We start from the raw sequence: 27,652 nt of genomic DNA on the forward strand, positions 1-27,652 counted from the left end.
ACATTATGTACATTTCATTAATATAGTATGAAAATTATATATATTATCTGTCTTTTATTCATTATGAGTGCAGACCAATAACATGTGCATATTATGAATCCTTGTGTTTTAACAATAAAGTGATAAATGTTCTTTATTTGTCTATTCATTACCTTTGCAGACAAAAAAACATGCATGTTTTATGAATATACACAATCTAATAAAGTGATACAAATCTTTATTTATTCATTATATTTGCAAACCAAAAAATTATGTACATTTCATTAATATAGTATAAAAAAAACATTCATTTTGTCTTTTATTTATTATGTGTGCAGACCAAAAATATTAGGGTCTATATAACTGATATATTTGCACAAAATAAACCACACACCTTTTATGAATCTTTATATTTTGATAATATACAGTTATCATTGTATTCATTATAGGCTATCTTTTTCCAACATATGTACAAACTAAAAAAAGATACACATATAATGATTTCATATTTTAATAACATGGTAAATATTCATTATTTGTCAATTATTCATTATGGGTGCAGACATAAAAGCATCCATATTAGAATAAGATTTTTATTCATTGTATCATTCATGTGTGCAAATAAAAGATATATGAATATTCCTATTATTCAACAATTATAATATTGTTTAATATTCATTATGTGTGCAGACTAAAATAAATTGCAAAATTTATAAATCTTAATGTGTGTATGTCTAATGGATTTGTTATCTCTGTGCACCCAATTATGAATTGATTATTGGTGCTGCAAATTTTATGAATAATAATGTGTGCACATCTAATGGGCCATTTACATGTTCAAACAGCTTGACAAATCCAATTTGTCAAGCCTATTTGTCAATGAGGTTTGAAGAGGTATCAGATGGTCAAACCAAATTATCCAACCTCAGTGTGACTGGTGTAGTTAAGCAAAGATGCCTCTCAACTAAGACATACTAATTGCTATTTGTTTCGTTATGGCATTATGGAAAAATAAAAGATCAAACTGGACAAAGGATTAGTTGTTGAAAAAGAAACCAAAGTTCACATACCAACTTGTATGTCAATTGGAAAATAGAGCTGGAACACATGCGGTGGTATACTAAGAATGAGGAGGAGATTGAAGAATAGTAGATGTGAGGGCTAGCAAGAGCTTGAAAATTTGCTCCAGTCTTCTATAACAGAATCAACCTAAAACAAAACATGCCTTAGATGTATCTACCAGACATGTTATTTTACTGCCAGGCATTAATACAGTACAGACAACAGTAATTATTTTCATAGGTTTTTAGTGGGTCAGGGTTAAGGTCTGAGCAGGTACCAGCCCTGCAAACCATGAAATGCCTCAAGGGTTTCATGCCTCTTGAAATAAGAGAATCAATTGAATAGATTGATCTAGTAAGTGTGCTTGAGGGGACAACTGAGGATGAAGGGGGCACTGAGTAAGAGGGGAATGTCTGTTGAGCAAGGAAGGGAAAGGGAAAAGGCAGGAAATAGAGATGAGTGGAGAATAAATGTGCATGGATGATACTATTATGCAAGGAAGGGAAGGATGGGAGGGTAGGGGGTGCATACATGCGAACGATATTTTGACACATCCTGTTTTCTCTTTTCCTGGATGAGGGAATGGAGATGGAGGGGGTTGTTGATTAAGTGGAGCAGCCTTGCTGTGGATGTACTGTGTCTTGCTGCATTGTGTTTGACCCATGGCGGTTGGTGGATACAGGGTTGACCTGTCATCCAGGAGCTGAGATGGGTGGGAATAGGTACATGCCTCTGACTTAGTCACCTCCCCTATAATGGGGGAAAAGCTCTCAGTACATAAGTTGATCCAGTGATTCTGCTTATTTGCATTGGCTAGTCATGGGCTACTTACTCTTCTGCTCTCCTGTTGTGCTCCATATGCAAAGAATTGATTAAACCACATGAAAAGAGAACCATCTTTATTATTCAAAAAAGGCCCTTCTCCAACATCATTCTTCAATGAATTACTCTAAGAACCAGCTTGACCCTTACAGGTCAAATGCTCACACAAAAACAAGTTACAAGGATGATGAGAAGCATGTTAGACCACTGGTTCTTAATTGGGTAGGGTGGAGGCTCTTTGGGTTCAATGAGCATTCAAAGGGGTGGACATAGGCCAAGGTCAAGTAGTCAATAAATGCTTAGTGGTTTAGTCCAAGTTGAAATTAGTTAATCTCCAGGAAGTTAAGAGGTAAAGGATCAACATTGCATATGGGATCTGTGAACATTCAGTGGAAATCCACTGTACCCCTTGATGGCTCATCTTTACCTTTCAGTACACACTAACGATGATACATGACGTCGTAAAGCGGATGAAACATGATGATCCGGTGAGAAGATAGTGGAATGCACCACCACAACAGGGCCGAGGTGTAGTGTGGTGCAATGTTAGCAGGATAGCAACCGGCGTTGTCTTGGAGATAGGAGGCGTGGTAGTCGAGTCCAAGATGGAGCGTGGCAGCGAAAAAAAGAATGGCTACCATCACATCAACGTATCGGAGTTGGATGCGGCTACAAAGGAAGTCAATTTGTCGCTGAAATGGGGACTGCGTGAGATCGAAATCAGGACTAACTCAGCCAGAGTAGCGGGGTGGATGAACTCAGTGCTGACAGCTGAGAAGAGAGTACGCACGAACGGGGCTGCAGAGGTCCTTGTGAAGTGTCGTCTTGGGATCCTGAGGGAGCTAATAGACGAGTTCGACATGAAGATGAGAGTGACCGAGGTGCCGTCGGGGATAAACAAAGCTGATGCGCTAACCAGAGTGAAGAAAAGCTGGCTGAAAATGAAGAAAGAACCTAACGAGATGTTTGAAGTGTGCGCTGCAGTGTCCCTCCGCCCGAAAGAGTTGCATGGAACTCACCACCTAGGTGTCAATAGGTCATCGTTCCTGGCAAGCAAGGTTGACCCGAATATATCGAGGTAAGAAGTCCGGCGGGCGGCTAGAGCGTGCGTCCGATGTCAGTCAATAGACCCCGCCCCCAGACCGCACGTGGCGGGAGAACTTAGCGTGGGAGAAAACTGGAGGAGGCTGGCGGGTGATGTAATCCACTCTCGGCGAGGCAGGTACTTATCGATAGTTCACTGCGGCCCGGGACGCTTCGCCGTCTGGTGGGGGCTGAAGACGGAGACTGGAGAGGTGATTGCTCTTGTATGAGCATGGACTCGCACATAGAGACATCATATGGAAGGCACCACCACCACCATCATCGAGAGGAACGACACCAGAAGACTAAAGATGACAGAAGCGGTGCTCATTTACAATAATAATAATAATAAAACGCTATCAATACCCAGCAGCGACCTGAAACATCGCTACCAACCAGAAGACAGCGAGCGCTTCCCGTGCGCTGATTGGCGGGCGGACGTTTTAGCTCTTCGCTCCACAGCTGATATATATCAGCAGCATGCCAAACTGAGTCATTCACCTAGACCACACCGTACAGACTATCTGTCAGCTGCGCCCGTCCCACGTGCGGTGTACACGAGAAGACGTGTATAACCGTACCTACAAGTAACACACCCCTTCACCGGCTTGACTGGTGATAACCGCAATAATGTAATAATAATAATAATAGTAATGGTAATAATGATAATAATAATAATAATAATATCGCATTAACTGACAGGCTACTCAAACCCAACCTGGGGTAAAACAGGAATTCTCATGCCTTACCTGGGGCTAATCAGGAACGCCCTCTACACGCGGGAAGTGAAATCTACTCACTAACCGTAAATTACACACACACACCTCTCACGAACATAGCCGCATCCCACGCACAAACATATACACTTCCATTTTCTTCGACTAAAATTCGTTTCCTTTCTCACTTTCTCTTATACTATATCTTCTCATTTCAGTTTACCTCCCACTAAAGATTTTTCCGTTTTTCCTCCTTTCTCTCCTACTACGTCTCCTACCATTTTCCAAACTTTCGTTGGTGATATAATATGCTCTTCCTCCCGGCATTGGCGCCGCCGTCCAAGTTCCTAGCCCAGTTCTCCTAAGCCACGACAACAAATAAGCCCCAAATCGCTCGCAATTCGCCCGGTGGCAATAGCCCTCTTTTATACACTACTATCTTTTCATTTTCCTACAGACATTCTTCCCCTCCCACAAAACCCGATCCCGCGCAAGCGAGGTGGTCTTTCCTTGGAATCCAGAATCCAGAATTCTCCGTCAACCATTCGACCAGTTAACACTCCTGAAGATGGCCAGTTAAGGCCGAAAGACGTCTAGAGGAAAATATACCATGGACTTCAGTACTCTACTAAGAGATCTGCATCTAGACGAACGCACATTGGTGCGTGACATAGAAAGGAAGTTCTATAAAGAGAATAATGCTATCGCAGCTGTAGACTTTAACAACGCATGCATTACCAATGGTCTATTTCCAATATATGTATGTATCTACATATATTTCAGAGTTGTATTAGGAAAGATCCAAAGAGGATTTGTGATTATCATTTCTTTATTTGTGTGAATATTAAGGGATAAGACCCATCAGTAAAATGAATACAGCTAAGTTATATAAAGGATTACAAAGGCGGAGCATGCCGACAGGAGACCTTTTGGTCCATATCTAGGTCGGATGCGAAAAAAGAACATTACAATGATAAATAAATAAAAAATATAATCATGTAAATACTAAATAAAATACATATATAGGTATAGTTATATAATAAACAAAGAGGTAAATAGTAAACAAAAATAAATTGACATATAACTGATAATGAGTGAGTATCAAGCAAACAATAATAAGCAAAGAGACAAACGATAACAAAACAAATAAGCAAATGATATAAAATAAATGATAGTCACTACAGCATCTTGCTTAGATGTTTATCTAAATGATTCTAGCTTCGAACTGCACTACATTGCACTGCCTCTGCAGAGAGTTTATTCCATTCATTAACTACACGGTTGGCGAAGTTCTTTCTACCCACTTCCAAATTAAATCTGTTTCCAGACAGTTTGAGACCATTGTTTCTTGTCTGAGTCTCATTCAGTGTGAAAATTTTGTCACTTTTGTTTTGTCAACTTACGTTAGAATCTTAAAGACCTGTATCAAGTCACATCGGAGTCTACGCTTTTTTAAGGAAAATTGATTTATATGATTTAGTCGATTTTCGTATGATTTATTTTTGATATTTGGAATCAGTTTTGTGGCTCGCCGTTGTACTTTTTTCAATCTGTCAAGGATTACAAATATTCATAAAATGTGCAACACCAATCATGAGTTCATAATTTGGGCAAACAAATAACGAATCCATTAGGAATGCACATGAATATTCATAGAATGTACAGCTTTAATAAAATCATATGTGGGCGCATATAATGATATATAACGCATCCATTAGACACCCACACATGAAGACTCGTTTCTTTTTTGTGCATGGTGAATAATAGGCAATATTCATTATAATTATTGATAATAGAAACGTTTATAGTAATGTATTCTGTAATTATTATAATTTTGTTTTATTCTGCCAATTTCAGACAGAATAGTCGTCTCGAAACGTTTTTTTTTTTTTTCGCATGCTAGGTATGCAGCGACCATAGATACGAAACTACATTCTCTTGCTACAGGGTTTTATATATTGTTTGATCAGGAGTACTCAAAATTAGATTAAATCACTGTCTCGCCAAAGGAACCATTGACTCCCAGAATAATAGGGGTAGTGAATATTATCTAACCGAACCTCACGTAGCTGTAGGTTTGGTTGCGTTTTGAGTTGGTAGAAATCTATGTTGTACAACTTTATTCATGGAAATAAGATAAAAGAGCAGGTGATTACCGGTAGAAGTAAATCTAAGATTCACAGGAAATAAAATATTCTGTCCTAATGTAGATTTCTACAGACCGCTGTGAGTAACGTAATGGAATAATACGCCGCCATATTGGGTGACAAGCCACGAGCTAGAAAGATCTAGTGATGTTGATGATTTCCTGTTTATCATACATAAGAAGCCATTAAAATTATCAGAATTTATTCCAAAATATAAGGTAACGAAGCTTCATTGTTGCTAGATTGGATTTGTGTGTTTAAGTGGCCTGAATCAGAAAAAATAGCATGTCTTAGAAGATTAAAACTTTGATATGCATATTTTCTCTAAGACAGATGGCAGTTTACTGAAGGGACAACCGCAAACTGCCAGTTGGTGATCCATATATTGACTGGGAGGAGACCAAATTATTCACCAGTTTGATTACACAATTTGGCAGTGTGTACTCAGATGCTGGTACTAGTCCCAAAGAAGTGCAGGTCTTCAAATAGTATTCTCAGGTTAGAACGGTCAGCACAGTCTTTGACGATTTATAATATGTTTTAGTGTTTGTTAAGAAATATGATTTTATTAAGTTTTTCTATCCAATAAGGGACATTTTCATTTAATTATATGAGTGTCCTTTTTCTGGAGAAGCATTAAGCCTGGTTCAGAGTAGTTCCATGAGAGTACATAATTAAATCAATTACCAATCCAACTCACACCCAACCTAAATAAACCCTGGTAGAAATACATTTTTCTGCCACTTTTAAACATCTTTCTTGCTACTCCCTTCATCCAGGGACACACAATTTATCTACAGTTAGGTAAATACATAACTGGCAGTAGTAATAGTTCTTCATGGGAACTGATAAACAAGGCCCAATCCTTCCTAAATTAGATCATATTAGAGACCATTTAGTCACTCATTGCATGCATTTTTACCATTTTGCTCTTCAAATATCTTTCTAGTGAAACATTAATACAAAATCACCTCTAACAAATTATTATAACTTCAAATGCAAACCAGAATGCATTTGAGGTGGAGTAGAGATGCCTGAGGGATACCAATGCATGTATGCCAAAATATCAGAATTTGCAAAGAGTATAAGTCTTAGAGATATGTATCACCCCTAAACACATATTCTAAATTGTAATTCTGCAGCAGTCTAGAGCAGTTGCATACCTTGTCAATCAACCTTGTTAGAGTAGGTGGTGACCCTTGTATTCACTTGCCTTGTGCTGTACATTCTAGGATCTAACCCATCCAAAACCTTGCAATGATGAGATAGGGGTGTTTATGTCCAGTGCTCCATCCTTGTACAAATGAAAGAAGACAGAAAAAAAATCCAAAATAAAACAAGTTACATAGTTTATATTATATACCCTGCAAAATATAGCATGATGATCAACTCTTATGAAATTATGAATTGCAACAAAGGATCATAAGGAACATGGGAAATTGTAGTATTTCACTAGAGATCATCACAGCATGTGATTTAATTCTTTCCAGCTCTTCATAGGGAGGCAGTCCCCCTGGGCCTGGGCACTGAGTTCCCTACATTTTTCTCCCTGGATGGTTAAAACAGAGGGGATTCTGTAGTAAGATTTCACCATGTTCCACTCTGAGCATCCTATGACTGCTTAAAGTTGACCATGACAACAATTCTCTGACAATCTAATTGCCCTCTCTTCTCGCTCTTGGTTTGTCCTCCAATATGGCTTAAACATAAATCACAAAACTCCTGATATCATGCGGCAGCAGTCTGTTGGCCAAGTTGGAGGCAAATGACTACTTGAAGATGAACAAGCCTGATATTGTGTTTACTAGAGACCAAACTCCCAAAAAACTTTGATCTACAGTTGGGAAACAGTGGAGACATATGGAGACAAAGATGATAGAATAAGTGAAGGGGTAATTGTTGTGAGAAGTGACATGAAGCTGGAAGAAGCAAATCTGAGTGACTGCAAGGCCGTAGCAATCCACCTGAATATTAAAACTAAAGGGCAGAATAGAAGAGACTTCATGGTACCACATGCATCCCCCACCCCCAAGACAAGAGCTTGAAATGAAGGTGAATATCAAGAAATTGTATGGGACACATCTCTTCTTCAGATATTTATTAAGGAGCAATTCAGTTGTTATTGAAGATTTAATTGCATTGAAATAAACTGGGAGGAATGGAAAGCAAGTGGCAAGGCAGATTCCTGTTAAGTACAGTAATGGAGAACACAGTGACCGAGTGGGTAAAGGAAGTGACCTGGGTAAGAGGAGATGACATTCCCACAACATTAGATCTACTACTAGGCAAAGAGCTCCTTGAACTACCTTTGACTCTTTGCAAAAAATTGCTATAGTTAGTTACAGTTGGAAATGAGGAAATAGAGCCAAGAAATGAATGCCACAGGCAAGGGAGACTCAGTTTTGGAGAGGCAGATTATTAAGGGTTGAAAAGATCTTTGTAGAAGCTAACTTGGAGAAATTCGTGAATATCACAGGAAAAAAGAGGAAATGGGAAATCTTTCTTGACATTTACAAATGGAGAGTGAATAAATGTGTGCCAAAGATTAGTAGATAGAGTGAGAAATGAGGAGGTGAGGAGTACAGGGGTGGAAAGGGAGTTGGGAGATAGGGTTGATGAAAGAGTATTAGGATGGTTTGGACACATGGAAAGAATGAGTGAAGAAAGATTAGTGAGAGAAGTGTGAAAGGCAGAGGTAGAAGGAGTGAATATGAGGGGGCATCCTGGGATGAGATGGATGGATGGGGTGAAAGGGGCTTTACAAAAGAGAGGGATGTCTGTAGAGGAAGGACAGGAGAGGACAGAAGATAGGGGTGAATGGAGAAGGGTTGTGTATAAATGATGCTGTGATGCATGAGGGGGAGTGGGTGGGGGATGGGGGGAGAGGGAATATGTATGAGAAAAGATTTGATGCAGCCCGAAGGGATTTCTCCCCGTCTTCTCCTTTCCTGCATGGGGGGACGGAAGGGGGGGGGGTCGCCGATGTAATGAAGCAGCCTTGCTGTGGATGTGTTGTGTCTTGCAACACTGCTTCTGACCCAGGGCAGTGGACAGGCTGCAGGGATAACCCGTCATCCAGGAGGTGCCAAGATAGGAGGGAGGGAGGAGGAGGGAGGGGAGTGGAATATATGGGAAATGAAATGGGTGGGAGTGATTTCTATGCATTTTTCTTTTTGGCTAACCCCCATGTAAGGGGGAGAAAGCCTCTGGTATATGTATGTGTGTGTGTATATGTATATATATATATATATATATATATATATATATATATATATATATACATATATACATGTATATATATGTATATATACATATATATATATATATACATGTATATACATATATATATATATTTATCACTGCCAAGTAATGTCGTAACACATTAGTAAATACACTAAAAACCCACTGTTGGTTAGATTAAGAAAAGAAAGGAAATAATGTTATTTCCTTTCTTTTCTTAATACAATCAATAGTTGGTTTTTAGTATATATATATATATATATATATATATATATACATATAGATATATATATATATATATATATATACATTGAAAATACTGTGGGAGGAATTGTAACTGATTGTTATTTGCTTGTGCCTTTCCAGTACTCAATCAAAACCTGTTTGAACACTCATACACGTGAGCATTGTCAAAGAACTCATTTCCCTGACCATACCCTGTTTGAAAGCAGGGTTATGTGATACCAGAATACACCACCCCTATCTTTGGCAGTATCCTCTTTGATGGATAGGGCAGGACTTAATTTTCTTCAGGAGAAAGGTGCTCGATTACCTCTAAGTTGTTACATATGCGATCCCCTTTTCCTTCTTTATCTGAAGTTCTCTTTGGACTCTGTTGAGCCCGATGGATGGGCCAGTCGTCTTCTGGAACCCTTCGCCGAAGGACAACCTCCGCTCCCAGTGGGGGAACCTCTTTTGGTACAGCCACTCCTTCAGCATTTGCTGGAGGAACCGTCTCCGGTGTGAGCGCCCAGACCATTGGAACGTCATCACAGTCCACCAGCACTGGGGGGCCATCGACCACTACCGCAGGAGTCACTGCAAGTGGAGGATCTTCTGGTGGTGCGACCGGTTCTTCGACCTCCACCACTGGACCCAACATTCACAGGGCCCTAGGGGATGGTGAGATCAATTACACTAAAGGACTGAAAGCTATTGACGAGATTTCTCGCCTGGTCATGACAATGTTTTTCAAGACCCATTTCCAGGGAGGCCAGCAGCCCATCAAGGACTGGCTGGCGCAGAAAAACTGGAGTAACTCTGAACTGAAGAAGAGGGGCTTCATGAAGGAGCAGCTCGATGTGATTAATGCTGGCACACAGTTCCCAGACATGGACATATCACTTAAGTACGCCCTTCTTCTTCATTGTTGCGACTTCAAAATATCACCTCCAGAGTGGAAAAACCATCCCAACAGTGAGGAATATTCGCTCTACCATATGAAACAGAAACGGAACGAGTTCAGTCACGATAGGAAGAATTTGATAGACAGTCTAAGAGATCCAGTGAATTTTCAAATGTTGTTTGATGAGCTCAAAGATATATCTTTCAAGGCCTTGGACAAGTTGAGGATCTATCTCATCGGCCAGGGTCAACCGGTTGTCGATATTGATCAGTGCGAAGTGGATGTGGAGGCCCACTTGGACGCTCTTAAATTTCAGGATATTATCGTGGAAGTGGATCCTACACAAGCAAAGTTGAAAGGCGGTATGGCGGAGGTGGTGGATCAACAGAAACAGTTACTGGAAATCGAGCCCTTCCCCCACATACTCGGGTTGGCGCCGTTCAGGCTTCAGGACATTTACGAAAGTCCTGACCTTTACATCGAAAAGAGAGGTCTGCTTCCCGAAGACACCCAGAAAATCCCACTGCTGATGGAGAACTTGTTAACGACACCTCTTGTCGGAAGCAGCAATGTGCCCCGTGTCATTTGCGTCGAGGGTCCGAGTGGTGTTGGCAAGTCAACGCTCCTGGCTCGGGTTGTGTCCGATCGTCTAGACCCTGCAGGGACGATCACAGGTCTGAAGTCATTCGATTTGGTTCTTCACTTTGCGTGCAAGCGAAAACACTGTCGAACACTGCGAGATTTAATCAAGTCCTCCCTTCCCTTGGCGACCAGAGACATCAGTGACGATCTCCTCCTGCGTGCCGTCCGTAATCTCAGCCTCCTGGTCATGGCCGACGGGTTCGATGAAGTGAGTGTGGATGGGAGAATCCTGCTGGAGGATCTTTACCAAGAAGCAAGTAGTAGCCAACTCCGAGTCATCCTGACAACGAGGACGGGTAGCTTGGAGGAGGCAGAGTCCATCATGGGAGGCCTGAAGTATCTTCGCGTAACGCTGTCTGCCCTGTCGCCACGGAAGTCAGAATCCATGGCCAGTAAACACTACGGTGCCCTACACACAAAAATGAATTGTCCTCCCTCCGAGGCTCAGGTAGTGAAGGACGTTTGTTTTGCAGCCGAGCGCCTTGCGCGGACGCCACGGAACATTCTCCTACTAACCTACCTCGCCTGCGTACAGCCGGAGAAAGTCAAAGCTCCATTGACTCTCCCCGAGCTGCTTGATACTCTGGACGAGATCTCACTGAAGATGCTTCGTCAGCGACTGCACAGGAAGGACCTCTCTCAGTACGAAATAGAGAACGAGATCAGACTCTTCACTCGAGACCTGAACGCCGCAGCGCTGCAGAGCCTCTTAGAGAGGGAAACAGATATCCCCACCCAAGATCTGCGTCGAATTGCAAACCAATGTAGGTACCCAACAGATATGCTGGACACGTTCCTTTCATGCAGGTGGGAACAGAAGGTGGCGGGGGACCAAGCCTCGTACGTTTTCCCTCACCAAAGCCAACTCGAGTACCGTGCGGCACTGGGTGTCTGTGACAGACTCGGAAGGAACTACCTGGAAGAGGCCGCGACGGTGGGACTGAGCCTGACTACCAAGAAGGATCCTATACATGGCAGAAGATGGAGCATAGTCACCAAGTTTCGCAGCAGACTATTTAAGGTGAAAACAGCCGAGAGTGCCCAGGACCAGGACCAGGACCAGCAGGAGGAACTGAACCCCAACACTGTCCTGTGCCACATCCTCAGATTAAAGGCACGTGGCCAGGGAGAAAGTAACGAGTTGTTAGACTATCTGTGGAATTTCCTCCTGTCTCTTGTTGGCGCCCTTCGGCTCCGCCAGCTGCTGTCTCGCCACGCGGAAGAGATGGCTGAGTTAGTGGTGTCCTCATGTAAGAGGAGTCCCGACGAAGCTCTGGAAGCCATCGGCCAGGGTGGGATGGACAAAACATTCACCGAAGCCGTAACCTCTAAGCTAGATCGTGAGTGGACGGTGACTAAACACTTGCACGTACTGAAGGATCTCCATGTCTTCCCGAGCGAAGTCACCATCAAGCTCTTCGGATGCTGCAACGATGAACCGCAACTGGCTGAAGCTCTCGGTAACGTGCGGAGAAAAGATGTGACAGTTGATCTGCTCCTTTACAGCTGCCTAAGGGAGATGTGCTTTCAGGGGTGCTGCACGTGGCCCATTCAGGCGTTGACAGCTCCTGGCGCACTCTGCACCGTACGAAAGCTGGACGGCCCCTGGGGCCCTTGCACAACTCTTCAACCGTCAGTAAAAGATCTTATTCTTCTCATTCATTCGCCAGAGGGTTTGGTGGCTCTCCAAAGACAGATCAATGTCCTTCCACATCTAGATAAATTAGGTAGGTTGCAGGCTATGGTCTTTACTTATATATATATTTTAACTACGTATTTTTTCAATGGAATAGATATAACCATACTGATTAGATTATAAGATATGATAACCTTAAATTATTGACAGTATTTGACATCTTACATTTTCATGTTTAACACTGTTCAGTCCTGCATGTGTCTGCTGCAGTGGGTGACAAGCCACTAGGACCACCCCTGAAGAAGAAAGTCGAAGAAATAGTGCTTTATGATGTCACCAGTTCTAACTGGAGGTGGACAGTCAACTTTCTTGTTTCACTTCATGCCCAGGGGTAAGTGATTTCTTGAGAGTATTGATGGTATCACAGAAGTGAATCTTCCTAAGCCTTCCAGCGAGTCACATCCTTTTAGATTTTCAAAAGTATTTGGAAACTCACTAGTTTCAGTGTCTGTAGACCAAAGGATTACAAAGGAGGAGCCAGAGGCCAACAGGGGACCTTTTGGTCCATAACTAGGTCAGGTGCAAACAAATTATAATAATGATAAATAAAAATTATAACAGCATAGATAATAAACAAAATAGATAAATGCATAGGTATAGTTAAATGATTAACAGGAAAATAGTAAATAATAAATTGACATATATAATAATAAAAGCCAAGGAAATAATAAACAGACAATAACAAATACACTATATAAAAATGACAGGCATTACAGCATCTTTCTTAGGTGTTTATCTAGACGAATCTTAAAGCTTCAAACTGAACTACATTGCACTGCCTCTGCAGGAACATCATTCCATTAACTACATGGCAGAGTTGTTTCTACCCACTTCCAAATCAAATCTATTTCCTGACAGTTTGAGACCATTATCTCTTCTCAGATTCTCAATGTGAAAATTTTGTCACTTTTGATGTCAATTCCCTTTAGAATCTTAAAGACCATACTTCAAGGTCTTGAGACCTATTTGTCTTAGCCAGTTACTTTCAAAAGTACCCATGTATATGGAGCACCTAGTAACTGTATCAGGATCAGAAGTGCACTAAATGTGCCCCTATGTTATCTAAACCACTTTCCCTTCAGCAAAAAGCTATTGTTCTTTTTCTCAAAATGTCATTCAATCTTTTCCAGAAAATAATTTCTTTGAAATATTTTTTGCTTGCAAACAAATCAAATGTGCTTGTAAGATACAAAGATAGGACATTTTGAAAATAGGGAGATTTCTTCAATATTTTTCTCCTTTTTCTATTCAAGACAACTGGTGAATCATGTAGATACACCATGTTAAGTAACATGAGCTGTCTCATTACTGGAACAATTTGTAAATTGGCACAAGAAGAAATGAATAATTTTAAATTCACAACAATAATAATTGGTTTCAGGGAATTCGGTGACATAATTTTCTACGCGAATGACCTGACAATTACAGACTACAGGTGTCTGATAAAGGAGTGGGCTGTGGCTGGGGTTAAAAACATCGATGACATTCATGTATCTTCAACCCACACGTGGCATACATGGGAGAAGGAGTATAATGATTTGGTCAGTCTTGTCAGTCAGAAGTTTAAGGCAAATTTTTATGTGCTTGTAAGTACTAGTTGCATAACCATGTATGTGTATGTGCACCTCCCCACTTTCATCTACATCAGTGGTTCCCAAACTAGGGGGTGCGCCCGCCTAGGGAGGCGTGAGGAGGAGGATACAAGGGGGACGTGAAGTCATTTGCTCAAAAATATTTGTTTAATTAGAATAATAAAATCATTCAAAGAACAAATATTTGCCATTACATACATACATATACCAAGGCTTTTTCCCCCTTACAAGGGAGGTAGCCAAAACGAAAAAGGCATAAAATCATTCCCACCTTTTCCATGCTTAAATACACTCCACTCCCCTCCACCCTCCCTCTCATCTTAGCACCTCCCGGATGACGGGTCATCCCTGCACCTTGTCCACTGCCCTGGGTCAGAGGCAGTGTCGCAAGGCACAGCACAGTGACCCCCCCTCTCCATCCCCCCCATGCATAAAAGGAGAAGACGGGGAGAAATCCCTTTGGGCTGCGTCAAATTTTGCTCACACATACTACCTCACCCCCAATCCCCCCACCCATTCCATCTCATGTATCACAACATTATCCATATACAACCATTCTCCATTCACCCCTGTCTTCTGTCCTCTCCCATCCTTCCTCAACAGACATTCCCCTCTTCCTCAAAGCCCCCTTCACCCCATCCATCCACCTCATCCTAGGACGTCCCCTCATGTTCACTCCCTCCACATCTACCTTCCATACCTCTTTTACTAGTCTTTCTTCACTCATTCTTTCCATGTGTCCAAACCATCCTAATACTCTTTCATCAACCCTATCTCCCAACTCCCTTTCCACCCCTGTTCTCCTCCTCACCTCCTCATTTCTCACTCTATCTAGCCTAGTAACCCCCATCATACTTCTCAGACACTTCATTTCAAACACATTCAAGCTCCTTCTCTCTTCCTCTCTTATGTTCCATGTTTCTGCCCCCATACAGTGCTGTTGGCACAGTTTCCTCTTAGCATCCATTTCCAAATGTCTATTCCTCATTACACTTTTTAATCCACCAAGACATTTACTTGCTTCTCTCAATCTACATTCTACCTCCACCTCCACTCCACCTTTTCCTGCCACATTTGCACCCAAGTATCTAAAACTATCCACTTCCTCCAGTCACTCTCCCTTAATGCTCACTTCCAGTCTGCTTCCACTTTCACCCCTTGTACATCTCATCACCTTAATTTTACCCACATTTATCTTCAGCTTTCTTCTTTCACACACTCTCCCAAACTCTGCCACCAACTTCCTCAACCCCTCCTCTGATCCTGCCACAAGCGCAGTGTCGTCCGCAAACAACAGCTGGCTCACCTCCCACTTTTCTCCATTTTCTTTAACCATCTCCAATCCCTGACCCACCACCCTTGCATTTGCCTCTTGCACCACCCCATCAATGTATAAGTTGAACAGCCAGGGTGACATAATGCATCCCTGACGAAGTCCCACCTTTACCTTGAACCACTCACTCTCCCCATTTCTAATCCTGACACATGCTCTACTACTCTCGTAAAAACTTTTGACAGCTCCTAGAAGCTTTCCTCCTATCCCATATATCTGCAAATCCTCCCACAGTGTCTTCCTGTCTACCCTATCATAATCCTTTTCCAGATCCATAAAAGCCCAAAAAACACCCTTCCCCTTTCCTATAGCTTTCTCACATATCTGTCTTACCACAAAAATCTGATCTACACAACTTCTACCTGTCCTAAATCCACACTGTCCCTCACCAATTACTCCCTCTGTTTCTCTCCTAATCCTCTCAATCAAGATCCTCCCATAAGCCTTCCCAACTACACTTAACAAGCTAATCACTCTGAATCTACTACACTCACACTTGTTCCCTTTTCCCTTGTAAAGTAGAACTATACAGTCACTCCTCTAGTCCTCTGGCACTCTACCCTCTCTCCAGCAAACATTAAATAACCTCACCAGCCAGTCCACCATCACTGTACCTCCTTTTTTTTTTAGACATTCTGCATGGCATCCATCCAGACCAGGTGCCTTACCTGCTTTCATCATCTTAACAACTGCCTTCATTTCATCTTTCCTTATTTCTCCTCCATTTTCCTCACTCATCATGGTCATTTTCTTAGCACTTGCCACTGCAACTATCTTTCCCTCCCTAGCCTCCTTCACATTTAGCAACTCCCCAAAATACTCTGCCCATTTTCCCCTTACTGCCTTCTCTTCTATTATCATCTCTCCATCTGCACCTTTTACCTTTTCTTTTCGACTTGATTTCCTTCCTCTTCCTCTCTAAATTTCTTTCCAAAACATCTTTTTTTTTTTTTTTCAAAATTTTCTGTCATACACTTACCCCATTTCACATCTGCTCTCCTCTTTGCCTCCTTTACCTTGTGCTTTACTTCTCTTTTCTTTTTTGTATAATTATAGCAGTCACTCCAACCCTTTTTCTAAGCTAGTTCTCCTTACACGTTTTGGACATGTCACCGATACCAACCACAATTTGCTAATGTTCAAATCTTTTTATATGCTCCCTTTGAACCAAATGTTTCGTTTTTATTTACTTAGAAAAATGTCTCTGGAATGTACTATTATTTGTTTGAGTGGCTTTCATGATCAAAATTTAATACAAACAGAGATCTATTTTCCTGAACAATGCTAAGAAATAAATGCAAGAATCATTTCACATGAACAAATGAGGGAGTGGGGGCATGCAGGTCTACTGGAAGCAAAAAGGGGGCGTCAGGTAAGATAGTTTGGGAACCACTCATCTATATATTCTTTGCTTCAAATATGTCCACAACTTTCCACATAGCATTTCTGCCCCACTACTATATGAATTTTTCACATCCATAAAACTTTTACAATTAGAGCCACAATAAACACAAATAACCTATATTTCTACAAATAAAAGTCCTCACAACCAGGCGGACCAGTCTTTTTCCTTTGCTGTATTTCCAATAGGAATAAAGCAGTACATCAGCCCAGTCATACCAGTATTTCTTGTGTTCAAATAAATGTATCTCTCCCACTTTCCATTTGTTTGAACATTGGCTCATACATCCTGCCCATCTTTAAAGTCCTTTTTGTTATTCTCCCTCTTTTCTTTTAGTTGTCTTTTTCCTGTCGTCATAATTCAACTATACACCTTCCTCATAGTATTCTGTAAGGTTATTCCATTATGCTTCTTATATTCCATCATGTCACCTTTTCCATCAACTCCTCATGCATTATCTTCCCCTTTATTGTGATCCACCTGGTAAGGGTTGACTATCCTCACAATGAATACCAGGCACTCCATAGGGATAGAATAATGATTGTTGTAGATGCAAATTCATTCCCCATGGATTTGACATGGGCATTATACATGTATTTTCCCCTTTATTGTGATCCACCTGGTAAGGGTTAACTACCCTCACAATGAATACCAGGCACTCTATAGGGATAGAATAATGATTGTTGTAGATGCAAATTCATTCCCAATGGATTTGACATGGGCATTATACATGGCCATGCTCTTTTCATGTGGAAAGCAAACAGTAGGCAATTTACATCCACTAGGTAAATACACAAAGTTGGAACTGTACATGAATATGAGGCTAGGTATGATAAATTGGTGAGTAGGACACAGAACCTAATGAGCATTGCTCCTTTCCTGTATACTATAATTAGATAAGCATACACACATGCACATGAAGTCTTGTTTCTTACTCTCCAATTGTCATACCTGACTACATATTCACATTTAGTTCAAACTTAAGATATAGATATATATCATACAGAAAAGGAGCAATGCTGATTGGGTCCTGTTTCATGTAATTGATCATAGCTAGCCTCAAATTCATGTACACTTCCAACTTGTTCTATATCCTTAATTTCCAATTACAATATTCAGATTTGAATTCATGTATTGTTCCCACTTGGGCCATATCACCTAAGCTGGTCCAAGTATTTATGTGTCCATATGGAAAATTGTATTTTTTCACATTCTTTAGACATGTAGTCTTTCTTGATTTGTTCTCAAGACTTCAGCCCTCCTCTCCCTAATGAAGACATCTCTTCTGTTAGTACATTCCCCTTTAGCAACCTGAATACTGTAATCATATTTACTCTTTCTCTTTGATCTTTCAAAGTTGGCAGAGCCAGTGCTTTCAGTATCTCTTCATAGGGTTTATCTGCCAGGCTGGGAAATAGTTTAATTGCTGCCCTTTGTATTTTCTCAATCCTGCTTATATTCTTCACTCTCTATGAGGATCATACCATTGATGCATGCATGACCTCTTAATGCTTTGCCATCCCCATTCAAATGATCTCTTTTTTCGATATAGTCCATCACCTTTAGTGACTTGAATATTGTAATCATATCACATTTTTTTCTTTCTTTCTTTTTTAGCTTTGAAAATTGACAGACCCAGTGCTTTTAGTCTTTATATGGTTTATTTGCTAGGCTGGGAATTGGTTTGATTGCTTTCCATTGTAATTTCTTGATCTTATACTCTTCACACTGTATGGGGACCATGCCATCAACACATATTCTAGTCTTAGACTCATCAGAGTTACTATGAGTTTTTCATTATCTTTTCATCCATATAGTGAGAACCCACTTTAATCTTCTGCAGCAGCAGTCTGTATGTCTCTTCCACAATCCTGCTGGTATGTCTGTCAAATGACAGGTTGCATTTCATAAAGACTCCCAAGTCTTTCTCCTCTTACTTTTGTAATGGGTTCACTTCCAAAGGAATAGCGTAAAGATGATCTTTTGCTGTTATTGCCTGTTTCCAGTGCTTTGCATTTTTTCTAGTATTGAAATTAATTTTCAATTCTCGACTCCATGCAAAAATGTCTAGATCTTTTTTGCAATAACCTACAGTCCTCCCATTTTTCACTCTACTCATGATTTTTGCATCATCTGCGACCATGTTGGTATAGTATGTTATACCTGCCATTATATCAGATGCACAAGGGGTGAGGATGGCAGTGAGTTGGAGGTAAGTCTTAAAGGGAAAGGGGAGGAGGTGGGAAGGAGGTAGATATTTAAGTACTTAGGGTCCTATGTAGCAGGAAATGGAAGAGCCAGGGTGGAACTGATATTTAGAGTGAGGGAAGGAAATGTCTGGTAAGAGCAAAAAGTGTCATGAAAATTAGGTATCTGGGGATGGATGGAAAGAGAAGACCATATGAATGGGTGATTGTGCCTTCAACATTGTATGGGCTAGAGACTTGGAATGCAAGGGAGACAGGAAAGAGGAAATTAAATGTTTTTGAGATGAAATGTTTGGCAAGTATGTTGGGGGTTACAAGGATGGATAGTGTGAAATATGAAAATGTGAGGAGAAGAGATGGGGTGGAAAGGGGACTGGTAGATGAATACTGGAGTAGTTTGGGCACACAGAAATAATGAGTGAAGAAAGACTGGCATAAAGAGTGTGAGAAGCAGAAGTGAATGAACTTGAGGAGAAGACAGAATGAGATGTATGGATGGGGTGAAGGCAGCCTTGGGTAAAAAGGGAGTCTGTTGAATTGGGAACCTGAAGGCAAAAGATAGGTATGATGAGAATGATTGTGAATGGACAATAAATTTATGCAGTCTGAAGGGATTTGTCCACGTCTTCTCTATTCATACATGAAGGGATGAAAAGAGAAGATTGCCATGTAAAAATTGGGATAAGATAGCTTTGGCTATTGGTCCCAGCTGTGAATGTGCTATGTCTTACTGCATTGCTTCTGGCCCAGGCAGTCAGTGGAAGAGGGAATGGATGGCCCTTCATTCTCAAAGAACTACCACAAGATTAAAAAAGTGCATGCCTTGGCTGGTTACCTCCCTTATAAAGGGGAATAAATCATAGCCACCACAACCACCCCTATACCTGTCTGCCAGCTGAAGCTGAAAATGCAGTGCTTCCATGCCCACCTAAATGGCATGCAGTGCTATGTGCCAGGACTATGGGATGTGGTAGCAGCAGTGCAAAGATACCTTTATGGTCATGGGCTACCACCAAAGCCAAACATTTGTTCCTACTCCCCAAACAAACTAAAAACAAAATGAAAAGCAATCTACTGAGAAATGATGTGTGACAAAACAAAGCACTCAGATTCTTGCCAAAATGGTAGGCCACTCCACAGCATGGCTAATTGCCACATGCACTATATAATCACCAAAACCCATGACCCAAATTAACATATAGATAACACTCAGAAGGGCCTATTTATGGTAGGCAAATATTAAAAATTAATAGATAACTGAATAAAAATAGATTACCAAAGACTGTTTTCTCTATAAGGTAGGTAGCCAAAAAACAAAGGCATAACAACCACTCCCACCCATTCCATCCCCAACATACTCCACTCCCACCCATTCCCTTCCCTCCCTCCCTCCCTCCCTCTTATCTTGGCCCCCCCTGGATGATGGGTCATCCCAGCATCCATCTTGCCCACTGCCCTGGGTCAGAAGCAGTGTTGCAAGACTCAGCACATTCACAGCAAGGCCACTTCATTAAATTGGCGACCCCTTCTCCGTCCCCTCATGCAGAAAAGAAGACGGGGAGATATCTCCTTGGACTGTGTCAATTTATTTTTCACACATACTCCCTCACCCCCCATCCACTCCTCCTCATGCATCACAGTGTCATCCATACATAACCATACTCCATTCACTCCTATCTTCTACCCTTTCCCATCCTTCCTCAACAGACATTCCCCTCTTTCCCAATGCCCCTTTTACTCCATCCATCCATCCATCTCATCCATGGTTGCCCCCTCATGTTCACTCCTTCCACATCTCTTTTACTAATCTTTCTTCACTCATTCTTTCCATGTGTCCAAACCATCCAAGTACTCTTTCATCAACCCTATCTCCCAACTCCCTTTCCACCCCAACTATAGATTAATGAAATAAAAACAACTATGTCAACTTTAACATGGTAAAGACATTACTCACAGCTACCATACATGGGCACTTCAAATTTGTCAATTTATTTACCTGTACCCTCTGGAGCAGATATGGATGGACTTTTGATTATATAAATTTAAGTCATCATGTTTCTGAATTATAAAGCAAATCAAATACTTGTCCTCTTTTTGAGGCCCAACCAAACTGGAGAGGGCTAACAAGTGAACAGACTGGATCTGTAGTAGGACAGGATTCACCAGCAACTCAGAAGCTCCAGTTCCTTGTTGGATTTTCTGGCTCCTCACCACATATGCTGGACAAGTGGTTGCGGGATTGTATGCTGGTAGAGCTGCCCCGGGAACTTAGCGTCCCCTACATAGTCCAAGTTAAGCTGCGAGCCACCAGGTAAGGTGCTGGAAAGGGTCTATGTGACAAGGGCTTGCAAATTTTAGAGAAAGATAGATTAAATTCAACCAGAATAGAAAAGAAAAGAGCTCATGGTTGTTATAGGTGGCACTACAGGTTTTGTGTGTCTGATTAGTTGATGTAGTCCAGACACTGACTGTCAGACTCTTAGGGCTACATCTTAAGATGGTGAGGATGTTGATGGGCAGCAAGATCATTTTCTTTTGTATCTATCTTGCAGGATCACTTCATGCTGGTACCAATCATTGGTCCCTTTCTTTTGTCTTGGTTAAATATATAAGATTTACATAAGATGGCTTTCAGACATAGGTAAATGAAGATGAACTGCGATAGTAAAGGAATCTGGCATGATGTGATGCAGTATATGATACAAAGAGCTGTCTCGGGTATCATGGTAAGATTAGATTCTTAGGCTTTCTATACGTGAATTATGATCAGAATCTCAATAAATTTCTGCCTCAAGTTTCATTGACCAAAAAACCTGCAGCTCCACTGTAACTGGTAGTGGACCTTGGTCACTCCAAGAGTTCTTCAGGAAGATGTTAGATCACCACCCACTTTGTACAAATTTGTGATTCCATGTTAAGGGGAGCAGTTGGTTGTTGGCTTTCTTCATGTGAAAAAAAAAAAAAAAAATTGTATAAGTTGATAAAAAATCATAAGCTTGATATAGAGGCTGAATGCCAGATTCTTAGGATTGGTACTTATAGGTGGAGATGAGGGTGTTGATGGGAGTTAGAGATGGACAACAGGGATGTTTTCTCCTACATCTGTCCTATATGAACACCACATGTAGGTGCTCATCTGTGTTGAGACATGTTGGGTGAAATTAAAGCCAAGACTTTCTAACATTGTGACTTAGGCCTTTGTCTTACAAGGGAGGATACTCAAAGAATTTTGTTCAAACTTGCCAAGCAAGACTAAAAGGACTCATGTTCCTTAAAGGAGGATATTATGTATCTAGTTCAGATTTGCTGTCTGCAATCACAAAGCTTAAATTGTGGTTATTTACTTTCCAGGGAGGAATCTATGTGCAATTTACAATACAGGTCTCCTAATAACATGTATATCTTCTTCACCACTACATTGTACTTTGATGATGACATAATCCTTTTGATGGAAAACAATCCCTATGATGATGTTGACATTCCCTCCATCCGATTGATTGACTGTGGTCTCCAAGTGGACACTGTCCATTCCTTGGCTGTCAAAGAACAAGAGGACTGTGTGAGTATGGGCTGCCTGCTCCTTTACAAATACCTTTGAGTTCAGGTGATATATAAGAGAGAGGTAGGGATAAATGGAAGGAATTCACTTCTACCAGCTGGAGGGATGGAGACTAGACTCAGTAGTATAAGATCGAGGTAATTGTATATCATGCTGTTAGAATACAGAAGTGTAAGTAAAATTAGAATATCATGGGGCCATAGAAGTGCTGTTGGGAAGTTAAGTGATTTTGAGATTAGAGTGGGATTACCAGGAAATCAAGTATCAAAAAATTATTGCTTGATATTTGTTTAGCTAGAAATGGAGGAAGTCTGATGTCACTAAACTAAGCAGGGTTCCTTAGATTGGAAATGGGATTAGTATGTAGGGAACAATTCATCTGAGCTACTTGGCAATAATGTAAAGGAAATAAAGATTGGGATACAATCCCAGTGGATTTGCAGATAACTACCTGAATGTTTAAAAGATTTACCTGGAATGTGTACTGTTCTAAAGTAGTCATGGTTTCCCAGGAGTTTGGTTTAGACAAGACAGCATGGTATGAATGAAGACCATGAAAGTAACTGTGAAAGAGAGCTGCCTTTCCACTATATATCTTTTTTTTTTTTTTGGTGAATGGATTAGGGCCATATCATTGGTAATTGTTTTTATTTGTTGTAGGACTGAGTTTGCACTTGTTAATCTTATATATCCCTACACATATGAACTTGATTGAACCAAATTTGGGAACACATACTATTTTTTCCCCTTTTTCCAGTATGATGTGGACCTGGATGGCAAGCCACTTGCTAGATGTAACAAGTTTGGCCATTCAGAGGATGTCACTCTGTGTGGCAATATAGAAATGGATGGAGCAGATGGCATAGAAGTTTGGTCTATCAACATTTTGAAGGACTACAGTGACCAAGATCTTGCAGCTGTCAATTGAAATAGTTTGTGTCCTAAGGCTGTAATGACGCATCACAGTCAAAAGCAATAATGTCATGAATGCTTTTGCTGCACTTGACTTAAATGTACATGACAATGATATTAGATTTTATTTTCTTTAGTCAGCAGATGTCGCAGGATACAGGTTGTCATATCTTATTATGAACTAGAGATCTTGACATCTTGGTGGAAAAGCATTTGCTTAATGTCCATACTGGATACAAAAATGAGTATTATCAATAAAGGGACATATGTACATGTTTGCATCCTGTTGGGCTTCCATAATGCCTTATCTAGACAACACATACATGATTCAGTCAGTCAGTTACCCCAAGTCTCTTGCAGGAGACCCATTGCTACCAGATAACTGGCATTAGTCACTGGGCAGGACCATAATTCACACAAAGAATAAATACTGTGTTGTTGTCTAGGGGTTGTTAGAATGGGGTATTGTAGAATGAGGTGCTCTGGGTCTTCTGTGATGATTGCATCAAGGACAATTTGATTCTGTAGGCAGGCCTAGTGTGTGTTGATGCCACTGTAATGCTAGATGGCATCCTGAATGCAAGCATGCTAGTATTATTTTTCTCTTGAGAGGATTTTTCCATGGGACTGACTGATGTTTTGGAGGGTGTTGATAGAATACTGAGTTTCATGGTCTGTCTTGGAGAGGTTGTTTAGAGATCATATTGTGAATGTGTTTTGCATGGATATTTTTTCATGTAGATATATATCACACTCTAGTGTGCTGGTGGCATAATTGAAAATGTGCTGATCTCATATCCATTTAGTTGTGGATTTGAATCTAGCACTCTTGATTCCCAGTAGTGACTGTTACCTGCCCCAACAGTCCAAGCATATAGAGCAAAGGAGGTGATGATAGCTCCATACCCCTTGGGATTGTCTCCTCACCTTCTTCATAAACTTATGTAAATATACACACACACAGTCATATAAACAAACACGCACAAACAATACGTCATGATAGGAAGGGTAAATCACTACTAGAAAAGGGGATTATTATACCTTTGTGGGACAATCATACCAGTTATAGGCATGGAAAGGAGCATCTTGATGTGGGGGGGGGACAGTTAAACTGCTGCTTCAGGTTTCACTAAGTGGAAAACCTGCAGCAGCCCCACAATTATTGCAAACAGTCCTCCTCAGGGCATCCCACAGATCTCCCTGGGAAGAAATTTTGGACTCTTGTCTGTATTGTATCAATGTGGGAGGACTGCTTCTATGTCACTAGTTGAAAGTGGAAGGGGAAGGGGAGCAGTAGCTTGTTGTCACCTCTCCACGTGTGAGAGGGGGATGGCCTAAGTAAGACATAATCCCACCCTTCACCCATTTGTTGTCCCAGCACATGATCCCATGGTGAATCACAAACAAGGTAGATACAATTTTGGGAGGACAAACTTCTAGTTTGAGAGAATATTTTGAACAAGCAGATTGGGAGGAATTACTGAATACAGTAAGACCTCGTTATACAGTACATATGCGTTCCTGAAAACCTTACCCTTACCACAAATTGAAATTACCATATACTGAACTCATTATAATATGTAGTAATAGGATATGGCAGACGTACCTTCTCCCTGCTCTTTCCTCTTCAAAATATCTAGCGGATACCGTATCTGTGAATTTTTCTTACCGTAAATAGAATTGAGGGTAGTAATTACCAAATACAGTAACTGTGAATTTACCAGATAAAGAATTACTGTATAAGGAGGACTCACTGTCCTATCAAAACTGAGACAAAAGAAGAGAAAACCTTTAAAAGTCTCTACAATTTGAGCATGAATTAAGGTTAGCCATGAGACAATTCTATTAAAGGACTGGCTTAATAATGTGAGGCAGAAAAATGGGAATATAATATAAAGAAAATGGAATATTAATTTTTGTCTCTGGTTTCATTGACTGGAAACCCATAGTTCCACAGTAGCTGGCAATAATCCTCAGATCCTCACATAGATTGTTCTGGGAAGAAAACCTGGACCTGTGTTTGCATTACATTAGTGAGGGACTGTTTCTGTCAGCAGCTGAAAGTAGTAAGAAAAGGGGAGCAGTTACCAATTGTCAGCTTTCCTTGTACTTGATAGTTTAGGGAAATACAGTTGAAGTTGATAAGAGAAATCTTAGGCACAGTTCAAACTGGAAGATGATTCTCTCTCGTGTCCAAATTGAAAGACCACCTTATGCAGGCACCCATTATTATACCTGAGAAAATGGAAGAGAGGAAACAGAATAGTTGGAAGAGTAAAGATGAGCCAGAAATTGTTACATGAGAATTCATAGACAGGAAACTTTGGAAAGGGTATTACTGATAAATGCAAAGGTGGGCCTAAACTATTTTAATTTTTTTTTTTTTTTTTTTTTTTAGTTATTTCAATTATGTAAATTTCAAGCCATTTTACCAAGTCTCAGGGATTCTATTAAAAGCGTGGTCAACAACTTTTTGGAACACACTGCATCAGTTTCTTTAATTTACAAAACCCTTTGTACCAACAGTATTTTCAATACACAAGTTACTATCAGATTTATGTAGCCATTGTCTTACAAAATGAGAAAACAAATGAAGTTCTTGGATATCTATCTTTTTTATCTGAACTCATCACATGTTATTTGAAACTGCAGTTATTTTATGATACACTACATTTTTCAAAACCACCTGGTTTTCTTTGGTTAACCTGTCAAGTGCCAAGTTTGGTATACATGCTTGGGGTTGTCAGCCATCTACAGTACTAAATGGTACTATTAAAATGTTTAGTATCTGACCCCCAACTGTATATGCTTGAACTTGAATAAAAATAAAGCCAACCTTTAACTTTCCATATAAATTGATCCAAAAGGTATTTTTCAAAATGTCATTTGAGTTCAAGTTCTAAATTGGCTGTGGAATTATCTCAGCACCAAAGATTTTCTTAAATCAACTGAAACTTTTTTTATACAATTCTTTTAACATATTAAGCAACGAGTCTCATGATACAATTCTAACCCAAGTATTTTAATAGTAATTTGATATAGTCTTTGAAGTTAAATCTCACATATAAAAAATGGGTTTCATGAAATAAATCTAACCCTATTATAGTAGTTTGATATACAGTCTTTGAAGTTAAATCACACAACAGGACTGGTTTGCTTTTATGAAAATATTCAGAATTACACAATATGATTAACAATTGCATTTTACTGCTACAGAATCCATTACATCTATACCCAAATTGAACAAACCTTTAATGGACGACAAAATTTCTGAAGCATAATTTCCTTGCATGTGAAACCAATAATGTTTATTTCCTTGCAGTGTATACCATATGCCATGGTTTATCAAGTACCATATAATTTCTCTTCCAAATCTAACCCAAGTCTCTGACTAAATAGCTGCATCCTCATTTCCACTAGTGTTCTACTCTGATACTCACTATCACTTCCTCCCCTGCCTGAGAATCATTAAGATCATGTGATATTCCAATCCAGATAAATAAACTTTCTTGTATTTCTGCCTTTATTTTCCCTTGATAATCTGATGCTCTGCTGCACTTTGTTGGGGATTTTGGAGAACTTCTAAAGCTACATGACAAGCCAACAATTTCTTTACTCTCATTAGGCATAAAATTTCTTATTGAAATTTCTGAATCATAGTCTTTCGACTTGGTAACACAAATGTCATGCTCATCATAATATTCACCTGAATTTGGTACTTTATTTCCTTGTGTACAATTTGATGTAGACTCTGAACCCACTTTAGCATGAGAAAGCTCTTAAGATTCCTTGGACGAGCATTCGTATCATTGCAAAGAGAACATTCATGAGGTTTCTTATCAGAATGAACTGTCCTCCTGTGACTGACTCACTCCTCACACCTGAGGAGTCAACAAATGTTGCATCACAAAAAAAGGCACACTTGTAGTGTATTCTATGTCTCCTCATATGACGTCAATGGAGGTAGGTGGCAGTGAATGCAGCATCACAAAGGGTGTATTTATGTGGTTTTCCAAAGGATTACAAAGGGGGAGCATGCCGACAGGAGACCTTTTGGTCCATATCTGTGTGCGTTCTGACCAGCTCGCTCCGGCAAGCCGCCAGTAAGTCGTCTCATTCCCTCTTCGCCCACAG

General features: G+C 40.4%; 1 protein-coding gene across 2 annotated transcripts; it reads left to right on the plus strand.

The window, feature by feature from the left end:
* Window positions 1-9,398: 9,398 nt before the first annotated feature.
* Window positions 9,399-26,985, plus strand: LOC143031407 (uncharacterized). 2 transcript variants are annotated; one of them, XM_076195185.1, is made up of 6 exons: window positions 9,399-12,544; window positions 12,703-12,844; window positions 13,895-14,099; window positions 21,147-21,358; window positions 22,399-22,606; window positions 23,364-26,985. In XM_076195185.1, exons 1-6 carry the CDS (start codon window positions 9,679-9,681, stop codon window positions 23,532-23,534), a joined length of 3,804 nt encoding a protein of 1,267 aa, XP_076051300.1. In that variant the 5' UTR covers window positions 9,399-9,678; the 3' UTR covers window positions 23,535-26,985. The 2 variants fall into 2 exon arrangements, with proteins under 2 accessions (XP_076051300.1, XP_076051301.1); XM_076195186.1 differs by lacking the exons at window positions 13,895-14,099; window positions 21,147-21,358.
* The last annotated feature ends 667 nt before the right edge of the window (window positions 26,986-27,652 follow it).

The sequence above is a fragment of the Oratosquilla oratoria genome, chromosome 12 (genome assembly GCF_046742065.1).
Source record: "Oratosquilla oratoria isolate Oo_2021 chromosome 12, ASM4674206v1, whole genome shotgun sequence".
In the NCBI taxonomy this organism is placed as follows: domain Eukaryota; kingdom Metazoa; phylum Arthropoda; class Malacostraca; order Stomatopoda; family Squillidae; genus Oratosquilla; species Oratosquilla oratoria.